Source organism: Ictidomys tridecemlineatus, chromosome 10 (assembly GCF_052094955.1).
Source record: "Ictidomys tridecemlineatus isolate mIctTri1 chromosome 10, mIctTri1.hap1, whole genome shotgun sequence".
Classification (NCBI taxonomy): domain Eukaryota; kingdom Metazoa; phylum Chordata; class Mammalia; order Rodentia; family Sciuridae; genus Ictidomys; species Ictidomys tridecemlineatus.
The window spans coordinates 122,941,472-122,969,275 of NC_135486.1; the positions used below are offsets into that span (position 1 = coordinate 122,941,472).

Consider the following 27,804-nt stretch of genomic DNA (forward strand, 5'->3'; position numbering starts at 1 on the left):
CTGCGGACCCGCCCTCGCGCCCTGGCCCAGCGCGGTTGCTTTCGGGAGGAGCTGGGCTTCTCGGGGCCTGTGCTCTGGGCCTGTGGCGGTTCAGGGAGTGCGGGGCCTGGGGTCCACCTGGGCGGACCCGAGACCTGAGAACGTAGGCGGGCAGGGCCTGCAGGTGCCGCGCGCGGACGGGCGTGGCTGGGCCTCTGCGCGACCTGGGCTTGGGGTTGGATTCCCAAAACCAGGGTGGGGTTGGGGGGACGAGATGACATAATGAGCCAATCTTCTTGCTGACACTTAAGTTGTTCTCAGTCCTCTGTTATATAGGCTGCAGCGAGTAGGCCAGTATATGATGTTTTTAGGTGGGTTTGTGAAATTAGAATAACAAAGCCATCTATATAAGTTTGAGAAATAATGCTGCAAAGTAGGAGGCTAGTGATTGGTTCTGCAGACAGTTCTTCATCTGCTGGTGAAGATGCACAGGGAGACAAACTTAACCCGTGAGCAGAGGTGAAGACTGGAATTTCAGGCAACTTCTAACAGGTAGAGAAGGGGAGTTGGAAAGACCTGCTCTCTGGAGTTTCAAATTTTAAGTTCATTTATTATGTGCTTTAATCATTCTAGTCTCAGTTGTCAGAGTTTGGATCAAATTAGGTTTATGGTTAATTGGTTATTTTTCATTATGTGGTGCAAAATACAGTAATAAGGACTGTTTCTTGTATGCTAACTTTCAAAATATATATATATATTTTTTAGTTATACGTGGACACAATATCTTTGTTTTATTTTTAAGTGGTGCTGAGGATCAAACCCAGTGCATCACATGTGTGAAGCAAGCTCTCTGCCGCTAAACCACAACCTCAGCTCATGTGCTGACATTTTCAAAGAACGGAGAATTTTAAACTGGATGTGGTGGCTTAGACTGTAATTCTAGAAACTGGGAAGGCTGAGACAGGATTGCAAGTTCTAAGCCAGCCTGAACACTGTGAGACTTTGTCTCAAAAAAAAAAAAAGGAGGTAGGGCTGGGGCTTTAGCTCATGGAAAAAGCACCCCTGGCCTCAATTCAGATTATCCCATGTGCGGGCGGACGCGCACGCGCGCGCGCGCGCGCGCGCGCACACACACACACACACACACCCCAAAAAAATGTTTAGAATGCCTTTTGGAAGTTTTCAGTTAAACCTTAAACTTCCTTATGGGAACAGATCCATTCGGTTCATGACTGAAGAAATTGAAGTGGCAGCAGGTGTTCAGACATTTGATTCAGGATAATTTCAATGAAAAGTAAAAATTTAAGGCAATAATCCTAATGAGAAAGTGTAATATAGTAAAAAGAATTCTAAGATCAGTTTGAGTCTGAATTCTATTTCTTTTCCAGCATACTTATTTTAAAACTTAATTTTCTATGTTTCTGTTTTGTTTTTTTCGATGCTGGAGATTGAACCCAGGGCCTTGTGCATGCAAGGCAAGCACTCTTATCAACTGAGCTATATCCCCAGCCCTAAAACTTAATTTTCTAGTCTATGAAAGTAGGTATAAGTAACCTTGGAAAATTGAAATTGACTATGTAGCATGCTTTATATTGTGCTAGATACAGAAGGTACTCAGCAAATTGCTACTTCTGTGTTCAAGTAGCCATGTGATTAACTATGAATCTTTCCTAGTACCCTCACATGCAGTCTTTTTTTAAAAAATATATTTTTAGTTGTAGTCAGACTCATACCTTTATTTTATTTATTTTTATGTGATGTTGAGGATGGAACCCAGCGCCTCCTACAGGCTAGGCTAGCGCTCTACTGCTGAGCCACAACCCCAGCCCCTCACATGCAGTCTTATTTGATTCTAACAAGAATCCTTTGAGGTTGATGGATCAGTTATAATGAAACAAACTGCAAAGATGATTAAAAGGTTAAATGACCAGCTCAAGATCACATTGTGTTGTATTAGGGGAGAGCTAAACACTGCTTCCATCTTTGATTCCTCCCTTTGTCTCAATCCCCTTGTTCAAATACTCCCTTTTAGTTCTTAGACATTGCCTCTGTCTACTGCCGCAGTCTTGGCTGGGCACAGAATCACGAGCCACCACACACCTTGTAGATTCAAACAGCAATTCTTTATTCCCGAACTTACACCGGCCTCTACACAAACACGTTCTGGGGAAATCCCAGTTCTGCCCGCCAATTCACAAAATACTTTGGGAATTCCACGAGAACTCAAAGGGAACTCAGGCAGCAGGAACGCCCCATTCCCAGCAGGAATAACCTTCAGCCTGGAACTTCCTTAAACCCAAATTATCCTAAACCAGGATACTTCCTAAAACCTGCAGGATATACCTTAAACCTGGATCCACCCTGGTCCTTGAGCAGGGTCACCTTTCTCAAAGACACATGCAATGTCACAGCAAATTTAACATGGGGTATGCTGGCAAGGAAATTTCCATGCGTCATTCCTACTTGGCAATGGCCCTCCACAGTCTACTTTTTCTTGGCCATGATCACGTTTACTGCTTCTCCTACAGGATGCAGTGGACCAGGAACCAAGGGGTAGAAATGGGAGTGACTCCTAGTGACCCAAGGGCAAAAGTTTTGCCACTTGTGCCCGTGACCTTATTCTCTGCTTGCCTAGAGGTCTTAGTTCCAAAAAAAAGGAGTGATTCAAATAGGAAACATGGTAATTATCATCTGAACTGGAAATTAAGACTGCCATTTAGCCATTTGGAGCTTTATGCCTCTGAAGAATAGACAGGAGAGTTACTGTGCTGGCTAGGGTGTATTATCCTAACTACTGAAGGCAGATTGGACTGATACTCCATCATGGAGGTAAAACAAGGGTACATCTAAAACACAGGTGATTCCTTAGGACATCCCTCGGTATGTTTTATTATACTCTAGTTGGTCTGTGGAAATATGACCCAATGCAGGCAGAACTTCTAATGGCCCACACCCTTCAGGAAGAAAGTTTTAGGACACCACTTCAAATGAAGAACCACAGTCAGATAAGGTGCTTGCTGAGGGCAAAAAGAATATGGAATGGGCCGTGGAATAAATTGGTTATAAATATATCTATCACTGCATGACCAGATATGGAAATGATGCCTATATTTGTCATGATTAATTCTTCTTATTGTACAGTTGGATCTGGACTGCCCCCCCCAAAGTCTCATGTTTTGAAAGTATGGTCCCCAATGCATCCAGGTTCAGAGTTGGGACTTTTAGGCAATGATTGATCATGTGGGTTCTGACCTCATCTGTGGATTAATCCACCTATTAATCCATTGATTAATAGAGACCTGAATGGACTACTTAGAGGTAGAACTTAGTTGTGGGAAGTAGGTCACTGGAGGTGAGCCCTGGAAGGGCTCCAGGCCCTTCCCCTCTCTGCTTCCAGGCTGCCATGACCTGGGAAGCTTTCTTCCACCACTCCCTCTGCCGCGATGTTCTGCCTTGCTTCAGGCCCCACACAATGGACCTGCCCACCAGGGACTGAATCCTGTAAAACTGTGAGGCAAAATAAATCTTCACAACTGTAAGTTGTTTTTTTCAGGTATTTGTCACAGTAGTGAAAGGTTAACACACTTGTTTTGTCATGAATGTGTTTGTATGTATGTGTTTGTTAACTTTTCATTACTATGACAAAAACATCTAAGAAAATAATTTAGGAGAAAAGATTTATTTTGGTTAGTTTTGGAGGTTTCAGTCCATGACTGTTTGACTTGTTGCATTTGGTCCCATGGCAAGGTCCATGTGATAGGACCTTGACCTTATGGGGGCAGCGTGTTTTGGAGCAAAGCTGCTCACCTCAGGGCAGTCAGGAAGTGAGAGAGAAAGAGGAGGGGCTGGGTCTCACTAATTTCTTCAAGGTAATGTCCCCCACCCCTGGTGCTAGTGATCTAATTTCCTTCCACTAGGGTCCACCTCCTAAATGTTAGGCAAACTCTTAAATGTTCTACCCCTTTCCAGTAGCACCACAGTCTGGCAACCAAGCCTTTAAAAACACATGGTCTTTGGGGGACATTTAAGTTCCAAACTGTAGCATACTTCTTCACTTCCAAAGGCTTATATCCATCTCACAATACAAAATGTGTTTAGTTCATCTCTGAGAATCTTCAAAGTATGAACGTCCTAGCATTGCTCAAAAGTCCGAGTCTCCTGGTAGACTCAAGGCAAACCCTTCATTGTGAACCTGTAAAAATCAAGACGTAACTTACATACTTCCAAGATTCATTGATAGGACAGGGTAGACATTTCCATTCCCAAAAGGAGGGATGAGGCAAAAAAAGGGAAGGGTCAGACCAAAGCAAGACTAAAATTCAGCAGGACAATGTTAATTTCTGTAGCTCCGTGTATGTTTGGTATCTGGGACACACATGATGTGATGTGAGCTCCAAAGGACTTGGGCAGCTCTGTCCCTAGGCCTTGCTAATTGCAGCTAAGATGGCCATTTTTTGAGCTAGCTCTGCCTACTCCCTGCAACTTCTCTTGGCAGGCATTCCACCTTCTTGGCATCCGTAACTCCCTGGGATCTCCATTGCAGCTCTGGCCTCACTCTTATGGTTTCCTACAATGCCCTTTCAGGGGCTGCTGGCAGAAACTCAGATCCTGCCTCACACTGCCTGGTCTATCAGGCTTTCCTTTGAAATCCTGGTGGATGCTTCTAGCATCATGTGGACCAAGCCAAGGTCTGCTGCTGACCTGACTCATTCTAGAGACCCCTTGAACCATGGCTATAGCAGTGTGAGCACCTTGAAAGCTGATCACAGGAAACAATCCTGGGGAAGTGATTTGCTAGGCCACCCTGTATGAGTAGTGTCCTGGGGCTCACTCCTTAAATTAATGCCTTTGAAATGATTCCACTTTTACATCCCTGACTTTGCAGTGAGTCTGGTCTTGCCTGTTCCTGAGATGCCCTCAAGGCATCTTTCCTGTTATCCCAGTGCAAACTACTTGGCTTCTTTATAATCTTGCTAATCTCTTTAGCAATTCCACCCTCTTTGGTCACAACTAGTCACACTTTTTTTTTTTTAACCAAATTGCAAATTTTCTAAAATTTTCTTTTGACTTTTTTTTCCCAATCCTCACTTTAAATCTGGCTGAAAACATCCAGTAATACCCATTCCATAGCCTGAATGCTGTACTGTCTAGAGATTTTCTCTGAAGATAAACTAGTCTGTAATCTTTAAACTCAGCCTCCCACGAAGTCTCAGGGCATGGACCATGTACAGAAAAGCCCTTTGCCAGAATGTAACATGGGTGACCTCTAGTCAAATTCCTGATAGTTCTTATTTTCATCTGAAACCTCATGGGTATAGCCTACCCACGTTACTGTCATCATTCTGGTCTTTTGGGCTATTACTAGAACTGCCATTTAAGCTTTGCCTATAGTTAATCTAGGCTTTGTCTAGTCTGCTCCTTCAAAATTCTCCAAATTTATCCTGAAAACAAATTCTAAATGCTTTTGAGTCACATTGTCAGCAATGGTCACAGGAAAAATTCCATTTGGTTGTTTTTTTTTTCCCCCTGTTAGGAAGTTTTCCATAACTGAGACCAAACACCAGAGAAAAACGACTTATAAAGAAGGAAAAGGAAGGGCTGGGGCTGTAACTCAGTGGTAGAGTGCCTGCCTTGCATGTGTGAGGCACTGCGTTCAATCCTCAGCACCACATAAAAATAAATAAAGATATTATGGCCATCTACAATTAAAAATTTAAAAAAAGAAGGAAAAGGAAAGTTTTTTGGTTCATGAATTCAGAGGTTTTAGACTATGGCTGCTATGTTCTATTACTTTGGACCTGTGCTAGCACCAGAAGCAAGTGGCAAAGAAAATCACTTCCTGATGGATGAGGTACCAATATCTCCTTCAAGGGCATGGCCCAATGACCTGACTTCCTTCCCTTAGGCTTCACCTCCTAAAGATTTCATCATCCTAGCAGCAGCTTGAGCTGTAGCCAAGCCTTTAACATGTGTGCTCTTGGTGGACATCTGAGCTTGAAACTGTGGCAGTGTGTATTAAGCAAATACCTTTGTTTCCTTCTCATCTCTTTATCATGTTGCATAGGATGTGTTGATTTTGTGTCATAGTGTTTAATAGTGTCGGCCTTCCATAATGGAGCTTCAGTTATGAGAGACCAAGAGTAAATATCACTGAGGACTTTGCATTCTCATGTGGTGACAGGGTTAGTGTTTTTTGTTGCTCACAGGACAGTTGTGTTCTATTAGATATAAGTATGGCCTTCTTATTACCTTGGCTTGGAGATTGCATTTAAGAAATTGTACATGTCTGCCAGGCAGGCAAAGGGTAGGCTTGTGATAGCTAATTTTATGTTAGCTTGGCTAGGTCACAGTGCACTGCTATTTGGTCAGAGATTGTCCTGGATGTTTTTGAATGGTATTAATATTTAAGTCACTAGATAGACGTGGAGTAAAGCAGATTGCCTTTCATAATGTGAGTCTCATCAGTTGAAGCCCATAATGCAACAAAGACTGACCTCCCAGCCAAAAGGAACTCTGGCAGTGTAATTCCTCTGGATTCGAACTGCAGTGCTTCCCTGGGTCTCCAGCCTGCTGGCTACCCTGCAGAGCTGGGATTACCTTATCTCTATGTTGTGAGCCAGTTCTTTAAAGCAAATTTCCATTTCTGTATGCATACACACATCCTGGTGGTTTCTAGAGTGCCTGTTCCAGTGGGTTGTATTTTAGAAGGATATTTTATTAGCACTGCATGACATGATTGTAATATAATTAATCAGAAAATTCGTTAGCTTATAAAAATGTAAACTATAGAAAACCTTTCAGGAAAGCAATGTTACCTGTGGTATTTTTTATTAACCAATTGTGAGTAAAACTTTATGGAAGAATGTACTAATATTATTTATTATGGCCTCATTATACTATATTTTATTGGTTTCTGTGTGCTATTTGACATTATTCCAGTCAGAACAGCAATGAAGCATATTTTAATCACATTATACAGTTATGCCTGGTCTAGCTGGATTGTTACATGTGTATATAGCCACACCTTAGCTCCTTCTGGTCAGCTCCCCCCACCCACAGTGCCAGAGGTGAACCCAGGGCCTCACACATGCCAGGCAAGTGCTCAACCACCTCACCTCATCTCCAGCCCAGCTTTTTTTTTTTTTAATTGCTTGTGTGCCATCACTGAGTTGTGTCTACAACACTGCCCTCTCATGCCCAAAAGTATTAGCACAGGTATCGAATGTGAGGTGGATCCAAGTACCCTGAGTAGCTAACAGATTTTGTTCAAAATAAATATTTTGTCTGAAATCTATTGAATGAGAAAATCTGTGAAGCCAGGTATAGTGGGGCACACCTGTAACCTCCGATACTCTGGAGGCCCATGCAGGAGGATCCCAAGTTTGAGGCCAGCCAGTGCAACTGGGCTGGTAATCAAGCTCAGTGGTAGGGCACTTGTCTAGCATACACAAAGCCCTGGGTTCAATACCCACTGCCACAAGAACAAATAAAGATCTACAAAATACGAATAACAGCATAAATTAACTTATGGTCATTCATATTCTTGAGATTCTTTTCCACTTGAATTTTCAATTACCATTTGTACTTAAATACAGATATTTGGAGTTTACCATCTTGTGTCCTTTACTACACTTATTTGAAAATTAGTACACAATATATGTAGGTTCTTGACAAGATTGTTATTTCAGACCTCTTTTCCCCTCCCCCATATTTTTATCTCATTCTTTCAAAGCGTTAGAATGGGGGATATAGCTGGTGTGGTACAGTATGTGCTTGGCCTGCCCGAAGTCCTTCGTTCAATCCCCAGCACAAAAACCAAAACAACAGACATCAGAATTTCTTCCTCTCCATCCTTCAGCAGAACCATCTCCTCTAGAATTGGGAGAAATTAAAATGGGTGTGCCCCAAATCTGCAGCCATTTCTTTTACTACTGAACTCTGGGAATGTAGAACTTCAAAAGCGCAGCTGATCAAAAGCATCAGGACTCTTGTTAGTTACTGAATAGAACTGATTTTGAGGGGTTCCATGGCTAAGGGCAAGGATGCTGCAACCAAGTAGCCTGCCTCAGCCTGCATCCTCTCTGCTTAGAGGGAGCCTGGAGGCCCGATGGTTAGCACCAGAGGTTTCAGGCTGTGTCCTGGTGTACTCAGTGCTTAGCTCCAGACCTCTGCTCCTGAAGGCTCATTCTGGCACTCATGTAGTTTTGTGCCCCCCCCCCCTTGAAGTCCTGGGAATCAAACTCATGGCCTCGTGCAGGCAAGCACTCTACCGCTGAGTTACCTCTACCTGTAAGAGTAGTTGTTGAAGAGGCTGAATCGCAAGTTCAAGACTAGCCTGGGCAAATTGGCGAGAACTTGTCTCAAAATGAAAAGCGCTGGAATGCAGCTTAGTGGTAGGCATGTCCCGGAGTTCCATCTCAGCACCCAGGAAAAAAAATTCTTTGGACCTACAAGAGCATACATAATGCCAAATGTGAATTTCAGAAAAGGGCCCGAGGGACTTCATTAGTTGCAAAATCAGTGCAGAGGTGCCTCGCTTCTTTTGCAGCCCTTGTCCCAAGTGGCCTGGCAGTGGGGAGTGGGGGAGCTCTTTCGTTCCTTGGCAAAGCGGAGGTGCTGCAGGTGGCAGGCTCTGAGGGGAAAGCTCCCCCTGAGTACTACAGGTCTGCGCTGCAGCCTCGGGGCCAGAGGAGAGGCGGGGCCCAGAAGAAGGCGGGATGGAGCCAGGAGGGAGGAGGGGCGAACCGGGAGCCCCTCCCCGGGGCGGGGCCGGGGCCTGGGCCTGCCGGGCGGTGCAGAGCTGAGGTCTGCCGCCCGCGGTCTGGAAAGCACATGCGGAGCTGCTCTGCGCCGCCCCACGAATCAGCAGTCTGTGAGGCTGGGTCAGAGCCCTGCCTCCCCGCACCGGTCACCTGTCTCTGCGCCTGGAAGTGGGGGCCGCTGGGCCGTGCAGCCGGAGAGGTGCAGCTGCAGCCGCGCGCGGTGAGTGCGCGACTTCCCAAGGTGCCGTCTGACCCTTCTCCCCAGGGCCTCTCTGACTAGCTTACTTTCCTTAGTCGGCAGAGGTCTTACTAAGTTTCTGAGGCTGGCCCCTGACTGGCATCCCAAGGCTTTATTTTCATCAGTTTATTTTTGGATGGCTTCACTTGTTTTATTCCACAGTTATATTACCAAACTGCATGAATGAATGATGCAATCCCGCCTAGAAGAACCATCCGCCCAAGATTGGGAAAATCCCCCAAACTTGAAGTGTCTGACTTTCTTCTGCCATAAGAAGTAGAATCTTAGACGAATGCTTACCAGATACATTGTTATAAAGATAAAGCTTCACCTTGGGAGTTAATCAACTCTTTCATTCATTAGATTTGTTTAAAATCATTAAATTTTATTTTTATACATGATTTGCATATTTTAGTTATTCATTGAATGTTTGATGTCTGGTATTGGTAGAGGGTCAGGGCAGAAAATAGCAAAATCCAAGATTTCTGTATTTTATTACAATTTCCAGGTAGGTTTTGTGTATAATAATGATTATAGTCCTGTTAACTTTCATGATAGTGAAACAAACCAATCAGGACTTTAAACATTTTGAAATAATTTGACACCCCTAATAACTTTTTAAAGCCAATGTTGTATTAATGTATAATTTAATGCAACATAATGCACCCAGATTAAGTGCACGTTTTGATAAATTTTGACAAATTTATACACACTTATCACCACAACAGGACAGTTTCTCTGAACCTTACAAGGGCCTCCTTCCCAACTGGCTCTTATTCCTGCTGATCTGATCTTTGTTATTATAGCATTTGTATTTCCAGAGTTTCATGTGAGTGGAATAATACAGCTCGTACTCTTGTGTCTGGCTTCTTTTGTAAAAAGTGTGTGTGTGTGTGTGTGTGTGTATGTGTGTGTTTAATATCCATTTATGTTGTCGCATGTATCATTCATTCTTTTTATTACTGAGTAGTGCTCCATTGTAAGAATATACCACAATTTGTTTATCCATTTATCTGTTGGTGGACACATGGGTTGTTTCTAGTTTGGGGTGATCCCAAATAAAGCTGTTATGAATATGTTTTCATTTCTCTTGAACACATCTCCAAGAGTGGGATTGTTGGGACTTGTGGTAAGTGTGTGTTTGATTTTCTCAGAAGTTGCTAAACTCACCAGCAATTCATAAGTGTTGAAGCTCTATATCATCACATGGCATTGTCTCTCTTCGTTTTATTCATTCTTCTTTTGAGATTATTTACATTTTTTCTTTTTTGAAATGTCTAGTTAAAGTCTTTTTTGCTCATTTTTAGTAGGTGGTTGTCTTATTGAGTTGCAGGAGTTCCTTATATATTCTGAATAGAATTCTTGTGTCAGAGATATGTATTGTGAATAAGAAATTACATTCTGTGGTTTTTCTGCTTTTTTTCTGTTTTTGGTACCAGGGATTGAACTCAGGGTACTTAACCACTGAGCCACACCCCCAGCCCTTTTTATTTTTTACTTTGAGACAAGGTCTTACTAAGTTGCTGAGGCTGGCCCCTGACTTGCAATCCTCCTGTCTCAGCTTTCCAAGTAGCTAGGACTACAGGTGTGCACCCTCACACCTGGCCTAGACTCCTGTCAGGAGTCTACTTCTTTGTTTATTTGCATTTTCTTCTTCCAACAGATCCTCTTTCCCTTTCCTTCACTTTTCTATCTTACTTAAAACTTGCAGAATCAAAGCCATTAGAAGTGTTTGTTCCTCTGAAGAGCTTGAAGAAGGCAGAAGCAGGGCATCTCCTAGGGGAGTGGTCTTAGGGAACTTGGCATCTGAACTGTTCCTGTAACTGTCCCAACAGGAGGGACAGTGGATCCACAGTCTCTTTTTTCTTTCTTTCTTTCTGTACTGGGAATTGACCTCAGGAGTGCTTACCACTGAGCAACATCCCAGCCCTTTTATATATATGTATGTATGTATACATATGTTTATATGTATGTATACACACACACACACATACACACATAAATGTATAGGCATGCACCATCATGCCTGGTTCCAGTCTCCTTTTTCTTGTCATGTGTCTGGACCTTCAGGTACACATCTTCCTTCTTTCTTTCTAGGCCCTTGCAGAACCCACAGATCCTTCCTAAAGAAGTTTGCAGTTTGGGGCTGGGGTTGTGGCTCAGAGGTAGAGCACGTGACTAGCATGTGCTGGGCCCTGGGTTTGATCCTTTGCACTACATTAAAAAAAAAAAAATGAATGAATGGAATAAAGATATTGTGTCCAACTACAACTAAAAGAAGAAAAAAAAAAAAGTTTGCAGTTTCCCTCAGAAAGGGAATCCAGCACTGGAGAGATATGAGTCACTGTGTCTTATGTAGTCAGTTGCTGTGGTGCTTCTCTCTATTAGCAGTTGCCTGTACCTGAAGAGACAACCATTCACTGTTGCCCAGGAGGCGGGCACAGCATCTGGATTGCCAGAGGAGTGCCTGCTTCTTAGCCAGTTGTCCTGTTTGCTTTAGGTGCCCTGGAATAGGGACTGATGGACGCTTGTCCTGCTTGCAGGAAGGGTCTTTTCCTCTCCTCTGATTTGAAAGCTTCCAGAATTCACTGTGTGCTGCTCAGGGGCCTGCATAAATCTGCCTCTGCTTCCAGAGTGCCCAACATACTTGCTCTCTTGCTGTGTTTCACCTCCTAGCACCATGCTGGTTCCTGTCTGTCCTTTCACAGGGGAAGGTCAGAGGTTGATCCTCAAAAGGTGAAGGAGGTGGAGTGATCTTAGATGCCTCTTGCAAGACACTAGATGGAAAAGTTGGGAGAGTTTGTTTGGGAAAGAAGATATTTTTCCCCTCTTATCTAAAATTAGGCCTCCTAAGACTGGCCCTGAAGGAAAACCTGTTTTTGTATTTTGGAGCTAGGCCTAAGAAGGGCTTGTCAGCATGTTTTCTATTATGTTTTGTTTTAAATCTATTGGATCACGCTGGCACCCTAGTTGGGACTGAGCCTGCGCCTGAATCATAGATCCTTCCATCAGGATTTTTTCCCCCCACATTTTTTATTGGTGCATTATTGTTGTATACATAGTAGGATTTGTTATTACATATTCCTACGTGCGTGCACACAGTATGTAACAGTATAGTTCAGCCAGTGTAACTCCCCAGTACTTTCTCCTCCCTCCAGGATTTTTTTTTTTTTTAATTCCTAGTCCTGTCTTCTCCCTTCCCCCAAGAGCCAGATTGGAGGATCCAGAGTTCATTCCCAGCAACGATTTTTCTTTGTGTGAAATTCTAATGTACACAATTTACTTTGAAGCAACTTACTCAGCAGATTTTCTCCCCTATAGCCTTTTTTAAAAAATATTTTTTAGTTGTAGTTGACATAATACCTTTATGTTATTTACTTATTTTTATGTGGTGCTGAGGATGGAACCCAGGGCCTCACTCCTGCTCTACTGCTGAGCCACAACCCCAGCCCTCCCCCCAAAGACTTTTTTCTTTTTTTTTTTTTTTAATATTTATTTATTTAGTTAGTTTTTGGCATACCCTCCCCATAGACTTTTGAATATGCATGAACTGTGAGTCATTCCTGGTGGAGACAAGGAAAAGAGGGAACAAGGGAGTGAACAAGGAGGCAGAGCAGGTTTGGAAGAGCTAAAGGAATCTGAGATCAAGTTTGCTGTGCTGGTCAATCAAGCAGAGAGGGAGCTGAAACCCTTGTAACCCAAGGTGGCAGGCACAGGCCCTGGCAGGAGTGTTGCCTGAGCAGAGTTATGGTCATGTCATACAGCTTGGCCTCCTGGCAAGGGTGTAGGGAAAGAATCTGTTGAGGGGTTGTCTCAGACGTCCTTGTGTTCTCTGTCTTGGGGACCTCATTGCAACACAGTGGGCGGGTGTCAACAATTTTAAGAGAGAAGTCAGGACCAGTGTTCAGCTGGGGATGAGGGATTCAGTCCTTGCATTACTTGAGGGAATGTAGGTCTCCTGCCAGTCAAGGCTGATGTTCTTTTTTTTTTTTTTTTTTTTTTTGTCTTGGTAATGAGGATTGAATCTCTGAGTGTAGAATGCTACACCCCAGCGCCCCCCAGCGCCCCACTTTTTTTGGTACTGGGGATTGAACCCAGGGGTGTTTAATCACTGAGCCATATTACATCCCCAGCTCTTTTTGTTATTTTGAGACAGAGTCTCTCTAAGTTGCCCAGGCTGGCCTGTTACTTGTAATCCTCCACCTCAGTCTCACAAGGATCTGGGATTACTAAAGGCTGGTGTTCTTGTGGAAGCTGGGGATGGTGTTAGTGGTTTGAAGAAAGCTCAAGTACTTGGTTTTTCAAGGATAAGCAGTGATTATTTGTCTTTTGTCCTCTCTTAAGTCTTCTGTGAGGCCCTGGGGCCTGGCTCTGTCTGGCTTTGTCTTTCCCTGGCTTTGAGGCTGTAGGTGCCTGGCAGTCACCCTCAGTAGTCTTGCCCATTCTGAATCATGCTGCGTTGCCTCTGCATGTTCATGAAGTGTTCTTCGGACTGCCCTATTTAGCTCACCTCAGCTTTCTGTCTTCCTCTTCCCTCACCTATGGCCCATTGCCCTTGTGCAATGGGATTGCCTGGCTTCTCTGCTGACAGACTCTTTCCTGGACTTTTACAGTGAGCCTGCTGGCCATGTCATATGAATGGGGTTGATTCTGCCCATCCAAAGCCAAATGAGGGCTTTGAGCAGAGTAGGAGTAGGATAAGGAGCTCCCTGGATCTTTGGCTCAATGGGAACTGATGGTCTGTGAAATCTCCTCTAGCTGTTGGTCTCCCAAGGAACACACAGCCTTCCTTTTTCTCCTGTGGTGAATCATCAGCCATTGTGCTGTCCAACTAGCAGAGCTCTGGCCAGAATTTCAGAAGTTCTCTGGGTCCAGTTAGGTTCTTATCAGTGCTTAGCCTCAAGCAGAGAGGGAGCTGAAACCCTTGTAACCTTAGATGCCTTTCTGTGCTATCTGTGCATTCAAGATCCAAGTTTTAGTTCCTTTAGTTATCACCTGGGTTACTCAGTGACCTTGGATACAGCTAAGCAGGTACGAGGAAGTTAGAACTCCTTGCTTGCATGTGCTTACCTGGCTCCTGTGGCAAGGCTTGGGACCAGACCCAGATGACAATTTCCAGGTTCTCTCCAGCTTTGGAATGCATGGTGCTGATCTGCCTCATAGGCACAGGCATGAGGCAGATCATGCTGGTCAGAGATCTCAACTTCAGGCCAACAGCTCACCGATTTGGAATTGTTTTATCAAGAACAATAATAGATTCAGTTCCTTGTTGAGTCCTGATAACTGTTTAGATCCAACTGCATCTAACTTGTGAAGCATTTACCTAAACCAGCCAGGTTCTGGGTGCAAGATAGAAAGGTAATTACCCAACAGGACCTCGAGTTCTAGGGGATTAATGGGAATATGAATTCTCTGGTGGGAAAGGGGAATATAGTATGGTACAGGGAAGGTCATTTGGTCTTCACCCTGAAGAATAAGTCAGAATTTAGGGAAGGTGTGATTCTGGGCACAGGGAGCAGCATTTGCAGTGGCATTGAGGATAAAACAATTGGCATTTTAAGGAACAAGTCCTTTTTTATTTATTGGGCACAAGGTATGTGTGTTTGTGAGGGGAGAAGAGCAGTGGGAATGATGTTGGTAGAATGGACTGAGCTAAATGGGGAATGAGGAGTTCAGTGGCAGGGAATGGATCAGTACGCTCAGACATGGGCACGTCTTACCCTGGTTTGACTCTGTGGGCTGGCCTTAGGTTCCATTCCTTAGCAATGAATCCTAATCAGTACAGTAGCATTGTAAAAATGCCAAGACTGTGTTAAAAAAAAAAAAAAAGAGTGTTCAACTAATCAAGCTAAGAATGGGCAAATGATCAGAATAGGCACTTCTCAAAAGAAATAGCACAAGCACCAACAAATACAGTTCCTTGTTGAGTCCTGAAAAAGAGCTGCATCATTAGCTGTCAGGGCAAGGCACATCAAAACTACAATGAAATACCTTTGCACTCCAATTAACACAGCTGTTATAAATAATAATATTAATAAATGCTGGTAGCCAAGTGTGGTGGCACACTCCTGAAATCCCAACTATTTGGGAAGTGGAGGCAGGAGGATTCCAAGTTCTTTAGTGAGACCCTGTCTCAAAATAAAATAAAAAAGGGCTGGGGATGTGAGTCAGTGGTAGAGTGCTCCTGAGTTCACTTCTTAGTACCACTGGGGAAAAAAATGCTGGTGAGGATATGGAGAAATAGGAATCCTGATATGCTGCTGGTGAGAATGTAAATTATTTCCATCATGGAGAACAGGATGGAAGTTCTTCAAAAAACTAAAAATAGCTGAATGTGGTAGTACATACTAGTAATCCTAGCTACTCAGGAGGCAGAGGCTGGAGGATCAAAGTTACCCTGAGAATGAAAATAGAGAGGGCTGGGGATATGGCTCGGTGGTCAAGTGCCCCTTGGTTTAATTCCCAGTACTGCAAAAAAAAAAAAAAATCAAATTTAAAAACCCATGAAAAAATAGATCTACCACATGATTCAGCTGTCCCTCTTCTGGGTATATGACCAAAGGAAATGAGACCAGTATGCCAAAGAAATGCCTGCACCTGGTGTTTATTGCTGCAATATTCACAAGAGCTAAGATGTGGAGTCAGCCTAGGTGCCCATTAACGGATGAGGGGACAGAGAGAGAGTGGCTCATATACCCAAAGGAGCATCATTCAGCCATGAAGAATGAAATACTGTCATGTGCAGCAAACAGATGGAACTAGAAGATATGGAGCTAAGTGAAATAAGCCAAGCACAGAAAGACAAGCACTGCATTTTTTCTCACATGTGGAAGCTGAGCAAACTGACCTAATATAGGATAGTGACTACTGGAGGCTGAGAAGGGTTATATGTGTGTGCAGGAGCAGTGGCTGGAGGAGCTGGGTTTGATTGGGGTATGACATATTCATGTGTGGAAGTGTCGCACTGAACAACAGATATGTATTAATTTTAAAAGTTTCTTTTTTATACCTTTATTTTATTTATTTATTTTATGTGATGCTGGGAATCGAACCCAGGGCCTCCCACGTGCTAGGTGAGCACTCTACTGCTGAGCTACAACCCCAGCCCAATTTTAAAAGTTTTAAAAGGAGTTTGTGCCTTTTAGGAATGTAACCTAAAATACTCTTGGATGAAATGACTTGCTTTGAGATTGTGCAGGAAGGTGAAAGTATGTAGGGCAGTTGGTGGAGCCAGATTAGCTCTGCTATTAAAGCAGGGTAATGAATACACGGGCTTTTGTGTATCCATACTATTTTTTTATGAAGTTGAATTTTTCCAAAGTGAAAATTTAAAAATGATTATGTGAATGAGTATACTATTTACAATTTTATCACTTTACTCATTCAGCACTCAGAATTTAATTAAACTTCTACTTAAACAATTGAGTCAGACTAGGTGTTTGGGAAGCTTAGCATGTTGGTGTCAGGGCCTGGGCCTGGTGAGGACGTGTAGTCTGTTCTAAGCGTAGATCACTGGCATCATCTGCTGACTCTACACATGACAACATGTCTCTGATGGGAGGCTCTTCTAGATAGCCTTTAGGATCCCTCTCATCCTGATTCTAGTATAATCATTTTTCTACAGCAGGGCCCCTCTCGCTTCCTCCCAGGCACCTCCTCTCCATTCTCCTTCAGTTTCACAACTTATTTTTTCGGTACTGGGGATTGAACCCAGGGGCGTTTAACCACTGAGCCACATCCCAGCCCTTGTTATTTTTTATTTTGAAACAGGGTCTTGCTAAGTTTCTCAGACTGGCCTTGAACTTGCGACCCTCCTTGCTCGGCCTCCAGAGTCTCTGGGATCACAGACAGGCACCACTGTGCCTGACGGGCCATCCCCCCCAACCCCTCTCCTTTCCCCACTGATTTCAGTCTGGCCATGTTTGACTGCCCCTCCGCCTCAGCAACTGCTGCTTCCTCTCACCTCTCTCCTGAGTGTCCCAGTATTAAAGTCCAAACCCTTGGTTTCTCCCAAGGCACTCGTGACCTGAGCTCCTTGTGTGCTGCCAGGCGGGGCCTAGCTATTGTGGCTTCCAGCAGTCTCTGCACCACTGTCCTTCCTTCTGTTGTCCTGACCTTCTTGCAGCCCTGTTCCTCAGACAGGGCTAAAGAGCTTCTCCATGTGCCCGTAGTGTCTTCAGTCCCCAGAAAGAAGGAAAGCTGGACACTGGTACAACATCGTCATATTTGCAGGTGCGTCCCTTCACTAAACTGGGCTCCAGAGTTTGGCTTTGGCTCATTTCTGTGACCCTAGAGTCTGGGATTCAGAGGGTACTATACTGTGTCAGTAAGAAGTGCGTTGTGAGCCACACTGACCTGGGTACCATGGGCCGCCTGTGGCACAGCTGCGGCCTCTTGCGCCTCTTTCTGTCCTCAAACACACTTGCTTGTTCTCTTCCAGGAGGAAAGATCTCCCGAGGATGGTCTCCCACTCAGAACTGAAGCAGCTTTTCTGCACAGCTGATGCAGTGTGTTTCGACGTGGACAGCACTGTGATCAGAGAGGAGGGGATCGACGAGCTGGCCAGGTTCTGCGGCGTCGAGGATGCTGTGTCAGAAATGTAGGGACAGTCTTCACTCACTGTCTGCATGGTGGACAGGGTTACTGCGCAGCTCTCTGGGGAGAAATGCCAGGACCCAGCCACCGTTCTTGGATTTGGTTGTGGGTAGAGCAGGACAAGCACTGAGCATTTCCTGCCCTCCCTGAGAGCTGACTGATAGTGTGCCTTACTCACTCATCATCGTGAATGATGGTGACATGTGTCATGGCACAAAATAAGAACACTGTGTCTGGCAAATCCATAGCCAGCTATGTTCTGAGCTGGGGCAGGAGAGCCACCCACAACCATGACCAACCAAAGACACAGCCTGGGAGGTCCTCGGGGTCCAGCACCTGTGTCATGGCTGAAAGTGTGGCCTTACCCTGTGAGGTGGCCCACATCTGTCATCCTAGTGACTCAGGTGGCCGAGGCATTGCAAGTTTCAGGCCAGCCTGAGCAACTTAGCAAGGCCCTGTCTCAAAAATAAAACATAAGCTAGGCACAGTGGCATTCACCTTTCACCTCAGCAGCTCAGGAGGCTGAGGTAGGAGGATGGCAAGTTTCAGGTCAGCCTCAGCAACTTAGCAAGGCCCTAAGTAACTTAGTGAGACTGTCTCAAAAAAGAAAAGGGGCTGGGGTCGTGACTCAGTGGTTAAGTACCGCTGAGTTCAATCCCCAGTACCAGAAATAAATGAATAAGCAAGTGTGGCCTTGGTGGTTCTTGGGAAGGCTCATCTGTGAGCTTCATGGGGGGTCAGAACCCTACCCCCACCTGCCTGCAGCAGCCACTCCACCTGTCATAGCTCCTCACCAGGTCAAGAATATCTTGTCCTTGGTCCCTTCTTGGTTTACAGGCACTCAGGGCTTCCAGGGAAGGTGCCTAGAAGAGGACGATGGCTTCTCAGAGCCTGCAGGGCAGGTTGTGGAGGCACGGTGTGTGGTCTCCAAGGCCCAGCGCTGCTCAGTCAACCTCAGGGGTTTATTCTGAAGCCTCACCTCCCATAGTAACAGCATCGCTGTGGTCCCAGGGTTCCTGCCAGTACCTTGCTCACCACAGGCATTGTGAGAACCCGGGGCTTGTGGGTTTCAGGACCGCTGATGTGATTGGCCTGACTGTTGGGTCTTTCTCCTAGGACACGGAGAGCCATGGGTGGGGCAGTGCCTTTCAGAGTTGCACTCACTGAGCGCCTGGCACTGATCCAGCCCTCCAGGGAGCAGGTGCAAAGGCTCCTGGCAGAGCACCCCCCACACCTGACCCCCGGCATCAGGTGAGAGCGGCCTTGGTGCTGGGTGCACCGCCTACAGCACTGGTGTTTGGCGCTCCTGAGAGTGTGGTGCTCGCTGTGGAGCCCTGCTCTTCGGGCCCTTAGGTGTCTCGTCTGACTAACGTCTGCCCACCCTCCCTCCCTCCCTCTGTCCTCAGGGAGAACCTGAGCTCACCTGTTTCTTTTCTTGTGTTTTTCTGGGTCCATGGGCGGAATAGAGTTGTAGAATGGTTTCTGACAGCAGAAAAGCTTCACCCATTGATTTCTGCATGCATTTAGAAAAATCCTAAAAATCCTAAAAATCCCTAGTCAAAATACCTCATCAGATTTACTTTGGCCAAATGCATTCCAGAGGAAAAAATATATGTTAGTTTCCTTTTCCTGTGTGGTGAGCAGTGTTCGTGTTTTGTGTTCTCTCTCTGCAGGGAGCTGGTCAGTCGCCTGCAGGAGAGGAACGTCCAGGTCTTCCTCATCTCTGGTGGCTTTCGGAGCATTGTAGAGCACGTTGCTGCCAAGCTCAACATACCTGCAGCCAATGTCTTTGCCAACAGGCTGAAATTCTACTTTAATGGTAAGCTGCCTGGGAGGGAGTCCTGTCCCATCCCCTCTGCCGCTGAGTGCCCAGGGCAGCATCTGGGGATGGACCTGAGCAGGGTTAAATATAAGATCAGTGATTCCTTGACTGACTTGACTGACTGACTGACTGACTACCATCTTTTGCTCTGCAACCACTCAGGCCATCTTCCGTCCAGCTTGAGTGTCCACGCCGTCGCTCATCTGTGTAGACTCTGCATCCAGCAAGCGCTGACTCCTGGGTGGTGGGGGCTCTCTTGTGTGTCCCCTTTCCATTCTGTGTGCTCTTATGTGCTTGAAGTTATTTAGCCTCCAGAAGGAGAGTTTCGTTAGCTGGGTCAGCGCACCATAGCAGCCCCTGGGGATACTTCCTGGCCCTCTGTGAGTCCTCTCAGAGTCATGGCTGTGGTTCGATATTATTCCAGTAGGGTCAAGGGGCAGCTGATAGTCTTAAAACCAAATCACATTCAATTGTGTTAATATGACTTTTTTTTAAAGGATCAATAGATAGAGATGGATCATTGAAAAAGGTAGGGAATGAGGGGCTGGGGCTGGGGCTGGGGCTCAGGCTCAGCAGTAGAGTGCTCACCTAGCACATGCAAGGTACTGGGTTCGATCCTCAGCACCACATAAAAATAAATAAACTAAAAATTTTTAAAATTGTGTAAAAAAAAAAAAAAGAAAAAGGTAGGGAATGAGTGTGATATTCTATTAAGAATAGTAATAGGGGCTGGGGTTGTGACTCAGTGGTTGAGCGCTTGTCTAGCTCGTGAAAGGCTCTGGGTTTGATTCTAAGCACCACATAAAAATAAATAAATAAAGGTATTGTGTCCAACTACCAAAAAAAAAAAAAAGAATAGTAATAATTGAAAGTAAGTTAGAATTTCCTCTTAAATGCAATTAAATATCAACATTACAAGTTTAATACATTACTATTTTATGGTGTTTAGAATTCCTACACTGGCACCTTAGAGGATACAGTAGGTCACCCAGCATGTTTAGACCTCACAGAGACACCTCTGCGGAGGTGTCTATAACTCAGAGGCCAAGATGATCTATTCTGAGGAGAAACCTGGAGCCTAGGCTGCAATTTACCCGGGACATTTTAGCCTCTCAGGGACATCATCTGTGCAGGAAGCTTGCCCTAGTAACTTGCCTCTGAACTTAACATGTTTTCTCTGCTCTCTTAAGGTGAATATGCAGGTTTTGATGAGACACAGCCAACGGCCGATTCTGGTGGGAAAGGAAAAGTTATTAAATTTCTAAAGGAAAAATTTCACTTTAAGAAAATAATCATGATTGGAGATGGAGCCACAGACATGGAAGCCTGTCCTCCTGCTGTATGTATTGAGGGCACACTTGTTTTTGTTTTTCAAGATTGTGTTTTGTTTTAGACAGCTGATTCAGAACTCCATCAGGTTTGCAATAGAAATTAAACCAAACATCCAGATACCACCATAGAATAGAAACCCCAGGGGCTGGGGATGTGGCTCAAGCGGTAACTCGGTCGCCTGGCATGCGTGCAGCCCGGGTTCGATCCTCAGCACCACATACCAACAAAGATGTTGTGTCCGCCGAGAACTAAAAAATAAATATTAAAAAATTCTCTCTCTCTCACTCTCTCTTTAAAAAAAAAAAAAAAAAAAAGAATAGAAACCCCAACAGCCAGAAGGCATGCAGTCTCTTTCCGTTGGCTGGCTTTGCAAGCCCAGGAGGACTTGTGAGCAGGCCTCCTGTCTTCCAGACCTGAGACCATTGTCTGTGGTTGGTGCCACCATGAGGGAGCCTAGTGCTTTGAGGCCTGGCTTCAGCCCAAGGCACTGGACCCCTTGCAGCTGTACTGCCTCCCTGCCCTTCAGGCCTCCTGCAGCCCTGGGGAAGGAAGTACCTTCCTTTTATGAGCCTAGTGGGGTTTTATTTCTGAGGAGTTAAACCCTGAGCAGGAAGCAGTGCGGTGGGGCCAGCCGCCTGAGAGCCATGCACGCGATTCCCCAGGGCTGTGGGGTAGATGTTCAGAACCCAGGCAGTCTCTCCATGTGGCTTGGCTTCCTCTGTGTCTGCCTTGGATTAGGAGGGTGAGGAGCAGGTCGCCTCCTCCCAAGCCCCAGGTTGGCAGGCTCTGGTGTCCCTGGGTGAGGATGCTCAGCTTTACAGGACAGCTTGTTCTTCCAGGCAAACATTGCCCTGAGTGATGCTGTGTTGGCTTAAACAATGACCCCCTTTCTTTTTCTTAGGATGTTTTCATTGGATTTGGAGGAAATGTGATCAGGCAGCAGGTGAAGGACAACGCCAGATGGTACATCACTGATTTTGTGGAGCTCTTGGGGGATCTCGAAGAATAATCTCTATTTTTTTTTTTACATAGCTCGTGACAACTTCAGATTAATTTTTACAAGTTACACAGATTGACACTATTTGATTACAGTTGCCCGTGAGAACTTAATATATAAAGTCGGTACTGATTTTCTATATGTTCAAGTAAATTATAGTTAGGACTCCTAGAAGATTGCTTTCTTTTTCTTTTTTAACTAGTTCTAGTATTGTTATGTCCATCAATTACCTGGAGAGTTGTATTATCTGAATTCCTGTGTACCCTGTGTACATTGCTGGCTGTATTTTACTTGAGGTCTTTTAAGGGTGTATGGTAAAATAAGTACCTTCCCTCTGGCAGCATCCATTCGGCAGCTTCACGGGAACCTTGGTTTTCCCCTTTGGTGTACAAATAAAAATCTATCCACCCTCCAGGTCATATTTGTGGAGTCTTTAGTTCTGCCTCTTATGTAGTCCAGTACCCCAGCCTCAAGGACTATGGGTGTATGGGTGTCTGCAGGCAAGGAGGAGCCTGGGGTCTGTGCAGCGCATTGGTCAGCATCCTGGTTCCATACGTTCCCCTGCCTGCGAGGCCTTGGCCCAGCAGGGAGAAGTCCCTTTCCCACCTCTTAGGATTGGTTATGTATGGAGGGCTGAAAGGCCTTAAAAAACAACAATGGAGCTTTAAACAAGACTACTGGTGTTATAAGATAGATGTTGGAAAATTATATCAAGGAAAAGAAAGAAAACAGGTTTTGACTCACCAGGGAAGGTCCGCTCCTCCCCCCCCCCCCACCTCCGCACGCTCCCACGCACCACACCGACTGAGCAATATCTAGTAGCCGCATGTCTGTCTGAACTTTGTCTGTAGGTGGCTTGGGAAGAAAGACCTGAGAATCGGGCTCCCTTTTGTTCTGAACTGTGCCAGGAGAGGGTCGTTGCAGAAAATGTTTTGAAAGTATGAGATTATGCGCCTTTCCTGGCTGAAACCTGGGAAAGGGGAGAGGCCAGCGAGGAGGAGGGCAGAAGCCCCTGCCTCCCGTTGGGTCCACCCCGGGGCCTGCACGGCTGAGTGCGGTGGAACTGGGGGTAGGGGGCCCTGCACGACCGAGCAGGGTGGTACTTGGGTCTGCATGGTTGAGCGGGCCTCTACCCCTCGCTGTATCCCTAACCCCAATCAGGATTGAATATTGGAAGTCACTTGAAGAATTTGACCAAATAATTAAGTTTGGCCATATAATCAAATAATTATGTAGCCAGATAAGTCAGATGAGTGCAGCTGCCCTCAAAGCCACCTCCGTGGGAGCGGCACGAAGCGGGCTTGCCAACAGCAGCTCGATCGCAGGCGTTGAGCGCCCCTGGCACCTCGCCTGGGCTGTTCTGGCCTCTGGCTCCAGCGGCGAGCTCTGGGCTGGACCTGGCCTACAGGCCTGGGGGCTGCCGCGGCCTCCGCTCTGCAGTGGCCTCACCTTTGCAGCCACCCAGCTGCGGAGCTGCCTGTGCGGGAGCAAGCTGCGGCACGGGTCGGGAGCTGCCACCAGCTCTGCCTCCGCGGGGCAGCGCCTCAGTAGGCGTGAGGAGTCCAGGAGTCCCGTGACGCCCACTTGCAGCCTTTTGTCGAGCAGAGCACGCAGCCCCTCCTCCCTAATGGCGCCAGCTGAGCAAAGCCAAAGGCGGTCTGGACAATCGCGTCTTTGTTGTGGAGGCTGAGTTTGGAATAGCGCGAGAACGTGCCACCCTCTCCCTCTTCTGATTCTGGATTCCTGGGAGTTAGGTGACTGCACAGGATGGCGGCAGTGTCCTGTGGTATCCTGTTCTCATGACACCATTTATTCACTCTATGAGAACTGTTTATGAAACCGAAGATGTTATGTCATCGGTATCAGTCCTGGTTCTAAACTGTAGGCAGGCCCAGGTGCCTTCGCCCTTCCCCAGCCCGCTCTCCCCAGGTCAAGGCTTTGACAGTCTCTGTCTCCTATTGGGTGGAGGCTGTAGGTTTTGTTTGGTTTTGATACTGGGAATTGAACCCTGGAGCTAAGCTACTCCCCAGCCCTTTATTTCATTGCTGAGACTGGCGTCCAACTAGCAGCCTTGTGCCTGGAGGTCAGTGTCTGGGAGGCCAGTGGGGAGGCCCACAGTGGCTGCACTTCCCAGGCCGCGGCACGTGTGGGTGGATCTTTGCGATCAGAAACCTGGGAGTGGGGCACCTGTGAGCCCTAGGTCCTGTCCCACTCAAGGTGTCCCCATGCTTCCTCACAGTTCTGATGTCAGCAGTGGCTCCTGCTGTCCCCTGACAGTTGGGAAACTGCTCACCAAAGTAAAATGCTGCTCTGAGGTGGCATCCCAAGCCCGGCCCAGGCCAGTGGTGTCACTGCAGCCTTCACCCTGAGCCTATTGGAGAGTTAAAGATTTACCATTTCCAGCCCAAGTGAACTGACCAGAGCATCATCGAATTGAAACAGCAAATGAAACCTCACTCCCCAGTGGAAGGCCTGTTCTGCTGAGAAGTCGGGTGGTTTTTTCATTTTCTACAACAAATAGGAAGCACAGACTCACTTCCATTTTTACCTTTCATTAGCTTGGGGCCTGGCGGGGTGAGGCAGCGCAGGGACTCCATGCAGGGCTTTAGTGGGGAAGCTGCCACAGTCCCTGCCACTGTCTGCAGGGCACCAGTCACTTTCTGAGGTAGCTCTGGTGTCGCTTAGGTTGCTGCTGGGCATCACCGTGCTCTCCTTGTGTGTTGACGTGTTTCCTCTTGGTGGCAAATACCTGCAACCCCAAGGAGAGCCCTGGGCTCCCTTCCCTTCTGGAGCCCTTGTTCATAGCCGGCAGCTTGGCCTCTGTCTGCCCCAAGTCCCAACCCAGCAGCCCACCAACAGGCCTCTGCAGGCTGCAGGGGGAGCAAAGAGCCAAGTGGCTTTCCTTTTCTTTTGGCCTCAGCACATGCTAGGCGAGAGCTCTACCCCTAAGCAATATCCCAGCCCCAGGTTTTCTTTTTTAATATCACTAAACTCTGAAGTCAAAGTACAAGAAATGGAGGACAGTTTGGTTCTTTGCTGATCACATTTCCCAACTTTGAACATATTTCTATATATTAATCCTCTTTTGAATTTTTTTTTTTTGAGTTTACCTAGACATCTCACTAATTTATCAGCACTTTAGAACTTGGATTGTAAGTGGTGTGAACAGAGACACTGCCCATCTTCTGAGTGCGTGTTTTTTCAAGTAGAACTGATGGTGGTCAGGCGTGTGGGTCAGTGGTGAGCACTCACCTCAAGACATGAAGTCTGGGTTCATCATAAGCACCAAAGGGAAAAAACCCCAAAGAACTGCCAGTCTCCATACTTTCTCTTTCCCTCCCATCCACTGAGTCATTAACATGTTATTGAATGGACATCTCTGATGTTTTAGATAGAAACCAAAAATATAAATTTAATAAATAATAATGTGGAGATTATTTAAAAAAAGATCTTTTGTTGGCAGTTGTGAAAAGAAAAAAGGGGGCAGGTTCTATCAAGGGGTAGCTGAGAGGAAAGGAAGGAAGAATGCAGTACCAGGGCTTTTCACAGCGGCAGTGATGCCAGCTGAAAGGGACACCTGTTTTATGAAGCAGACCAGAGCATCCTCCTGCATGGTACTTGCAAATTTCTTGGCTCATGCAATGACCACCAGACTTACACCCAGTGAACAGAAGATGAGTTTGGATAGTAGTAGGAATAGGTTTAATAAACGATTTGACAATCTGGGTGGGAATTGCTATGATACAGTTTCATAAATCAGTTTAATAACAACATTTGAGTGGAGGGTTACCAGTGACCACCATGTTGCTAAGTCAGTGGTGAGTTTTCAGACCCATCTGACCCAGCCTGTGGCTTCCAGTGGGCTGTCTCGCCTATACCTGGGGAGTTGTCCTCAGGTAGCCCTCTCAGTGTTCTCCTCTCCCTGGTGCTTTCTTGGCCTTCCCTGCTGGTTTCCCACATGGGCTCTGAAAGGTGAGTGACTCACGAGAGACAGAGATTCAACCAAGAGATTCTATTGGGGGGCTGCCTGAAGGAGAGGCAGAGAGCAGAGAGAGAAGAGGAAGAAGGCAGAAAGAGAGAAAGAAGAGGAGGAGGGCAGAGAGGAAGAGGGCAGAGAGAGGGAAGAAGGAGAGAGAGAAGAGAGCGTGTGCTTAGAAACTTCGGCTTCAGAAGGGTTGCAGAGGGGATGTGGTGGGTGCTGATTGGCAGGGTGACTCAGGAACAGCGAGCAGACACTATGTCCTGTGGGGATTGGTGGGGGAAACCTTTGAATTTGGTGCTCTTGGCTTGGCGCCCTTTGGAGAGGAGGAGGAGGGGTAAGGGATTCCATGATGTTCTCTGAGGAGGGGGGTCTCCCACACTCCCAACAGGCTCTCCATCTGTATCACGCCCTTGTAAGCTTCCCACCCGAAGTTCTGTGTTCGGACAATGGGAAGAGTGGCCTTCAGGCCAGATAACACTTCTGAATTCCAGATTCAGAACCAACATCCCTCCTGACATCTCCACCTGGGCACAGGCCTGGGATCTTAAATTCAATGTGATTTAGACAGAATTCTGCTTTTTGCTTCCTAATCTGTTCCATCTGCAGCCTACCCCATCTTTCTAGGTCCTCAGGCCAGAACCTTAGGGCGCTTTGGATTTCTCTTTCATTTGCACTCCAGAGTTGATTCTTCTGGAACTCATGTGGCTCTGCCATCAAAGGGCATTTAGAATCTGAATTTCCGCCCTACTTCTACTGCTCATCCAAGCTCCCATTTAAAATGTAAGTCTGGTTATGCCCCACCTCTGCTTGGAGCTTCTGGCTTAGGGTAAAAGTCAAGGTCCTCCTGAGGCCACCCCTTGACCAGAGTCACCTCCCCCAGCACTCCCTCTCCTCAGCTCCACTGCAGTGGTCTCCACTGTGCTCAGCATACACTAGGTGTGACTCTGGGCACAGAGGCATTTCCCAATGTTGGCTGGCATCTTCATGTCTTCCATCCTTTGTCTCAGCTTTTAGTGAGTGTGCCTTGGCCGTGTTCTTGGTACCTCATCCTGATCCCAGTCCACCCTTAGACTTCACCTCCATCATGCTGTGCTTCCTGCACACTATTGATCAGCTTCTACCACCATGTGAATTATTTACAGTGCTGTTAAATCTTAACTGCCAGCCTTCTCTGTCTCCTCTCCTTCACAAGAGCAGCAAGCGGGTTGGTTCATGAGGTGCTCAAGGCCGAGCACTTGGGCCTTGAGCACCTTGTGAACAAAGCCGCCTGCTGGTAAGCTCAGAATCTGTTGAACAGAATGAAGACTAAACCCAGGTCTCAGGCTGCCCTGTGAGGCCCTGTGATTAGGGCAGGATGACTGTTCCCAAGAAAGGGTGCATCCTGAGGGGATTCTGTTTCAGAGGGTCACTCTGTTTCCTGCTTTTCTGAACAGAAAGATCTTTTACAGAAGCAAGATTAAGAGATAGAAGCAAGAGATCATGTGGCTTTTGCATGTTCCCTCTGGTACCTGTAGAGGGGTACTCTCAGGAACTGAGTGGCCTGTGGGTGGGAACCGGATGAGGTCACAGGGAGAATGGCCTCTAAACAGCATTTCATTACAAATTCACAATTTTCTAAACAATTTTTAGTTTTTGAGACGGGGTCTTGCTCTGTTGCTCAGGTTGGCCTCAAGCTCACGATCCTTCTACCCCAGCACCTGTTAGTCCTTGCAATTCCTATGTGACTGTCCATTTCCAGCAGCCCCTCCCAGCTCAGAGCAGCCACATCACCTGCACTAGCAGTACCTCACTTTTCCACGTCTTCTACTCTACACATCCTGTCAACGTGAGTTCAGCATCTGGCCTGGGCCAGGCACTCCACAGATGGAGGGATAGCGGGAAGACCTCCAGGTCTTCAAGGACTTAGATGGGAAAAGAAGAACTGTCGTTTCACCAACACTCCATGAGCAGGCCTGAGCAGGTGTTTTCTCCTCAATCTGCAGGTCAGGCCCCAGCTAGCAGATGTGAATAGCTGTGCAGGTAGGCAGAAGGGTCCAGTGGGAGCCACGGTGCTCTGTGCCACAGCTCCTCCTCCTGCACAACCCCTAACAGCAGCAC

General features: G+C 46.3%; 1 protein-coding gene across 8 annotated transcripts; it reads left to right on the forward strand.

Annotated features, from left to right (window-relative positions):
- The first annotated feature begins 244 nt into the window (after nt 1-244).
- Psph (phosphoserine phosphatase) lies at nt 245-22,139 on the forward strand. Of its 8 annotated transcripts, none has more exons than XM_013360036.4 (7): nt 246-531; nt 17,151-17,211; nt 17,420-17,578; nt 18,691-18,825; nt 19,248-19,393; nt 20,587-20,735; nt 21,630-22,139. In XM_013360036.4, exons 3-7 carry the CDS (start codon nt 17,439-17,441, stop codon nt 21,735-21,737), a joined length of 678 nt encoding a protein of 225 aa, XP_013215490.1. In that variant the 5' UTR covers nt 246-531; nt 17,151-17,211; nt 17,420-17,438; the 3' UTR covers nt 21,738-22,139. The 8 variants fall into 8 exon arrangements, with proteins under 8 accessions (XP_021584286.1, XP_013215490.1, XP_040133038.1 ...); XM_040277104.2 differs by having other exon boundaries at nt 247-531; nt 16,995-17,211; XM_021728614.3 differs by lacking the exon at nt 246-531 and adding an exon at nt 8,821-8,961.
- Nucleotides 22,140-27,804: the final 5,665 nt, after the last annotated feature.

What these genes read in the sequence shown, in the direction of transcription:
- Psph (XM_021728611.3), top strand. Translation starts at nt 17,439, where the DNA reads ATGGTCTCCCACTCAGAACTGAAGCAGCTTTTCTGCACAGCTGATGCA. An exon ending in GAGGATGCTGTGTCAGAAAT is followed by an intron (nt 17,579 to 18,690) that starts GTAGGGACAGTC and finishes TCTTTCTCCTAG; the next exon opens with GACACGGAGAGCCATGGGTG. An exon ending in GCTGAAATTCTACTTTAATG is followed by an intron (nt 19,394 to 20,586) that starts GTAAGCTGCCTG and finishes TGCTCTCTTAAG; the next exon opens with GTGAATATGCAGGTTTTGAT.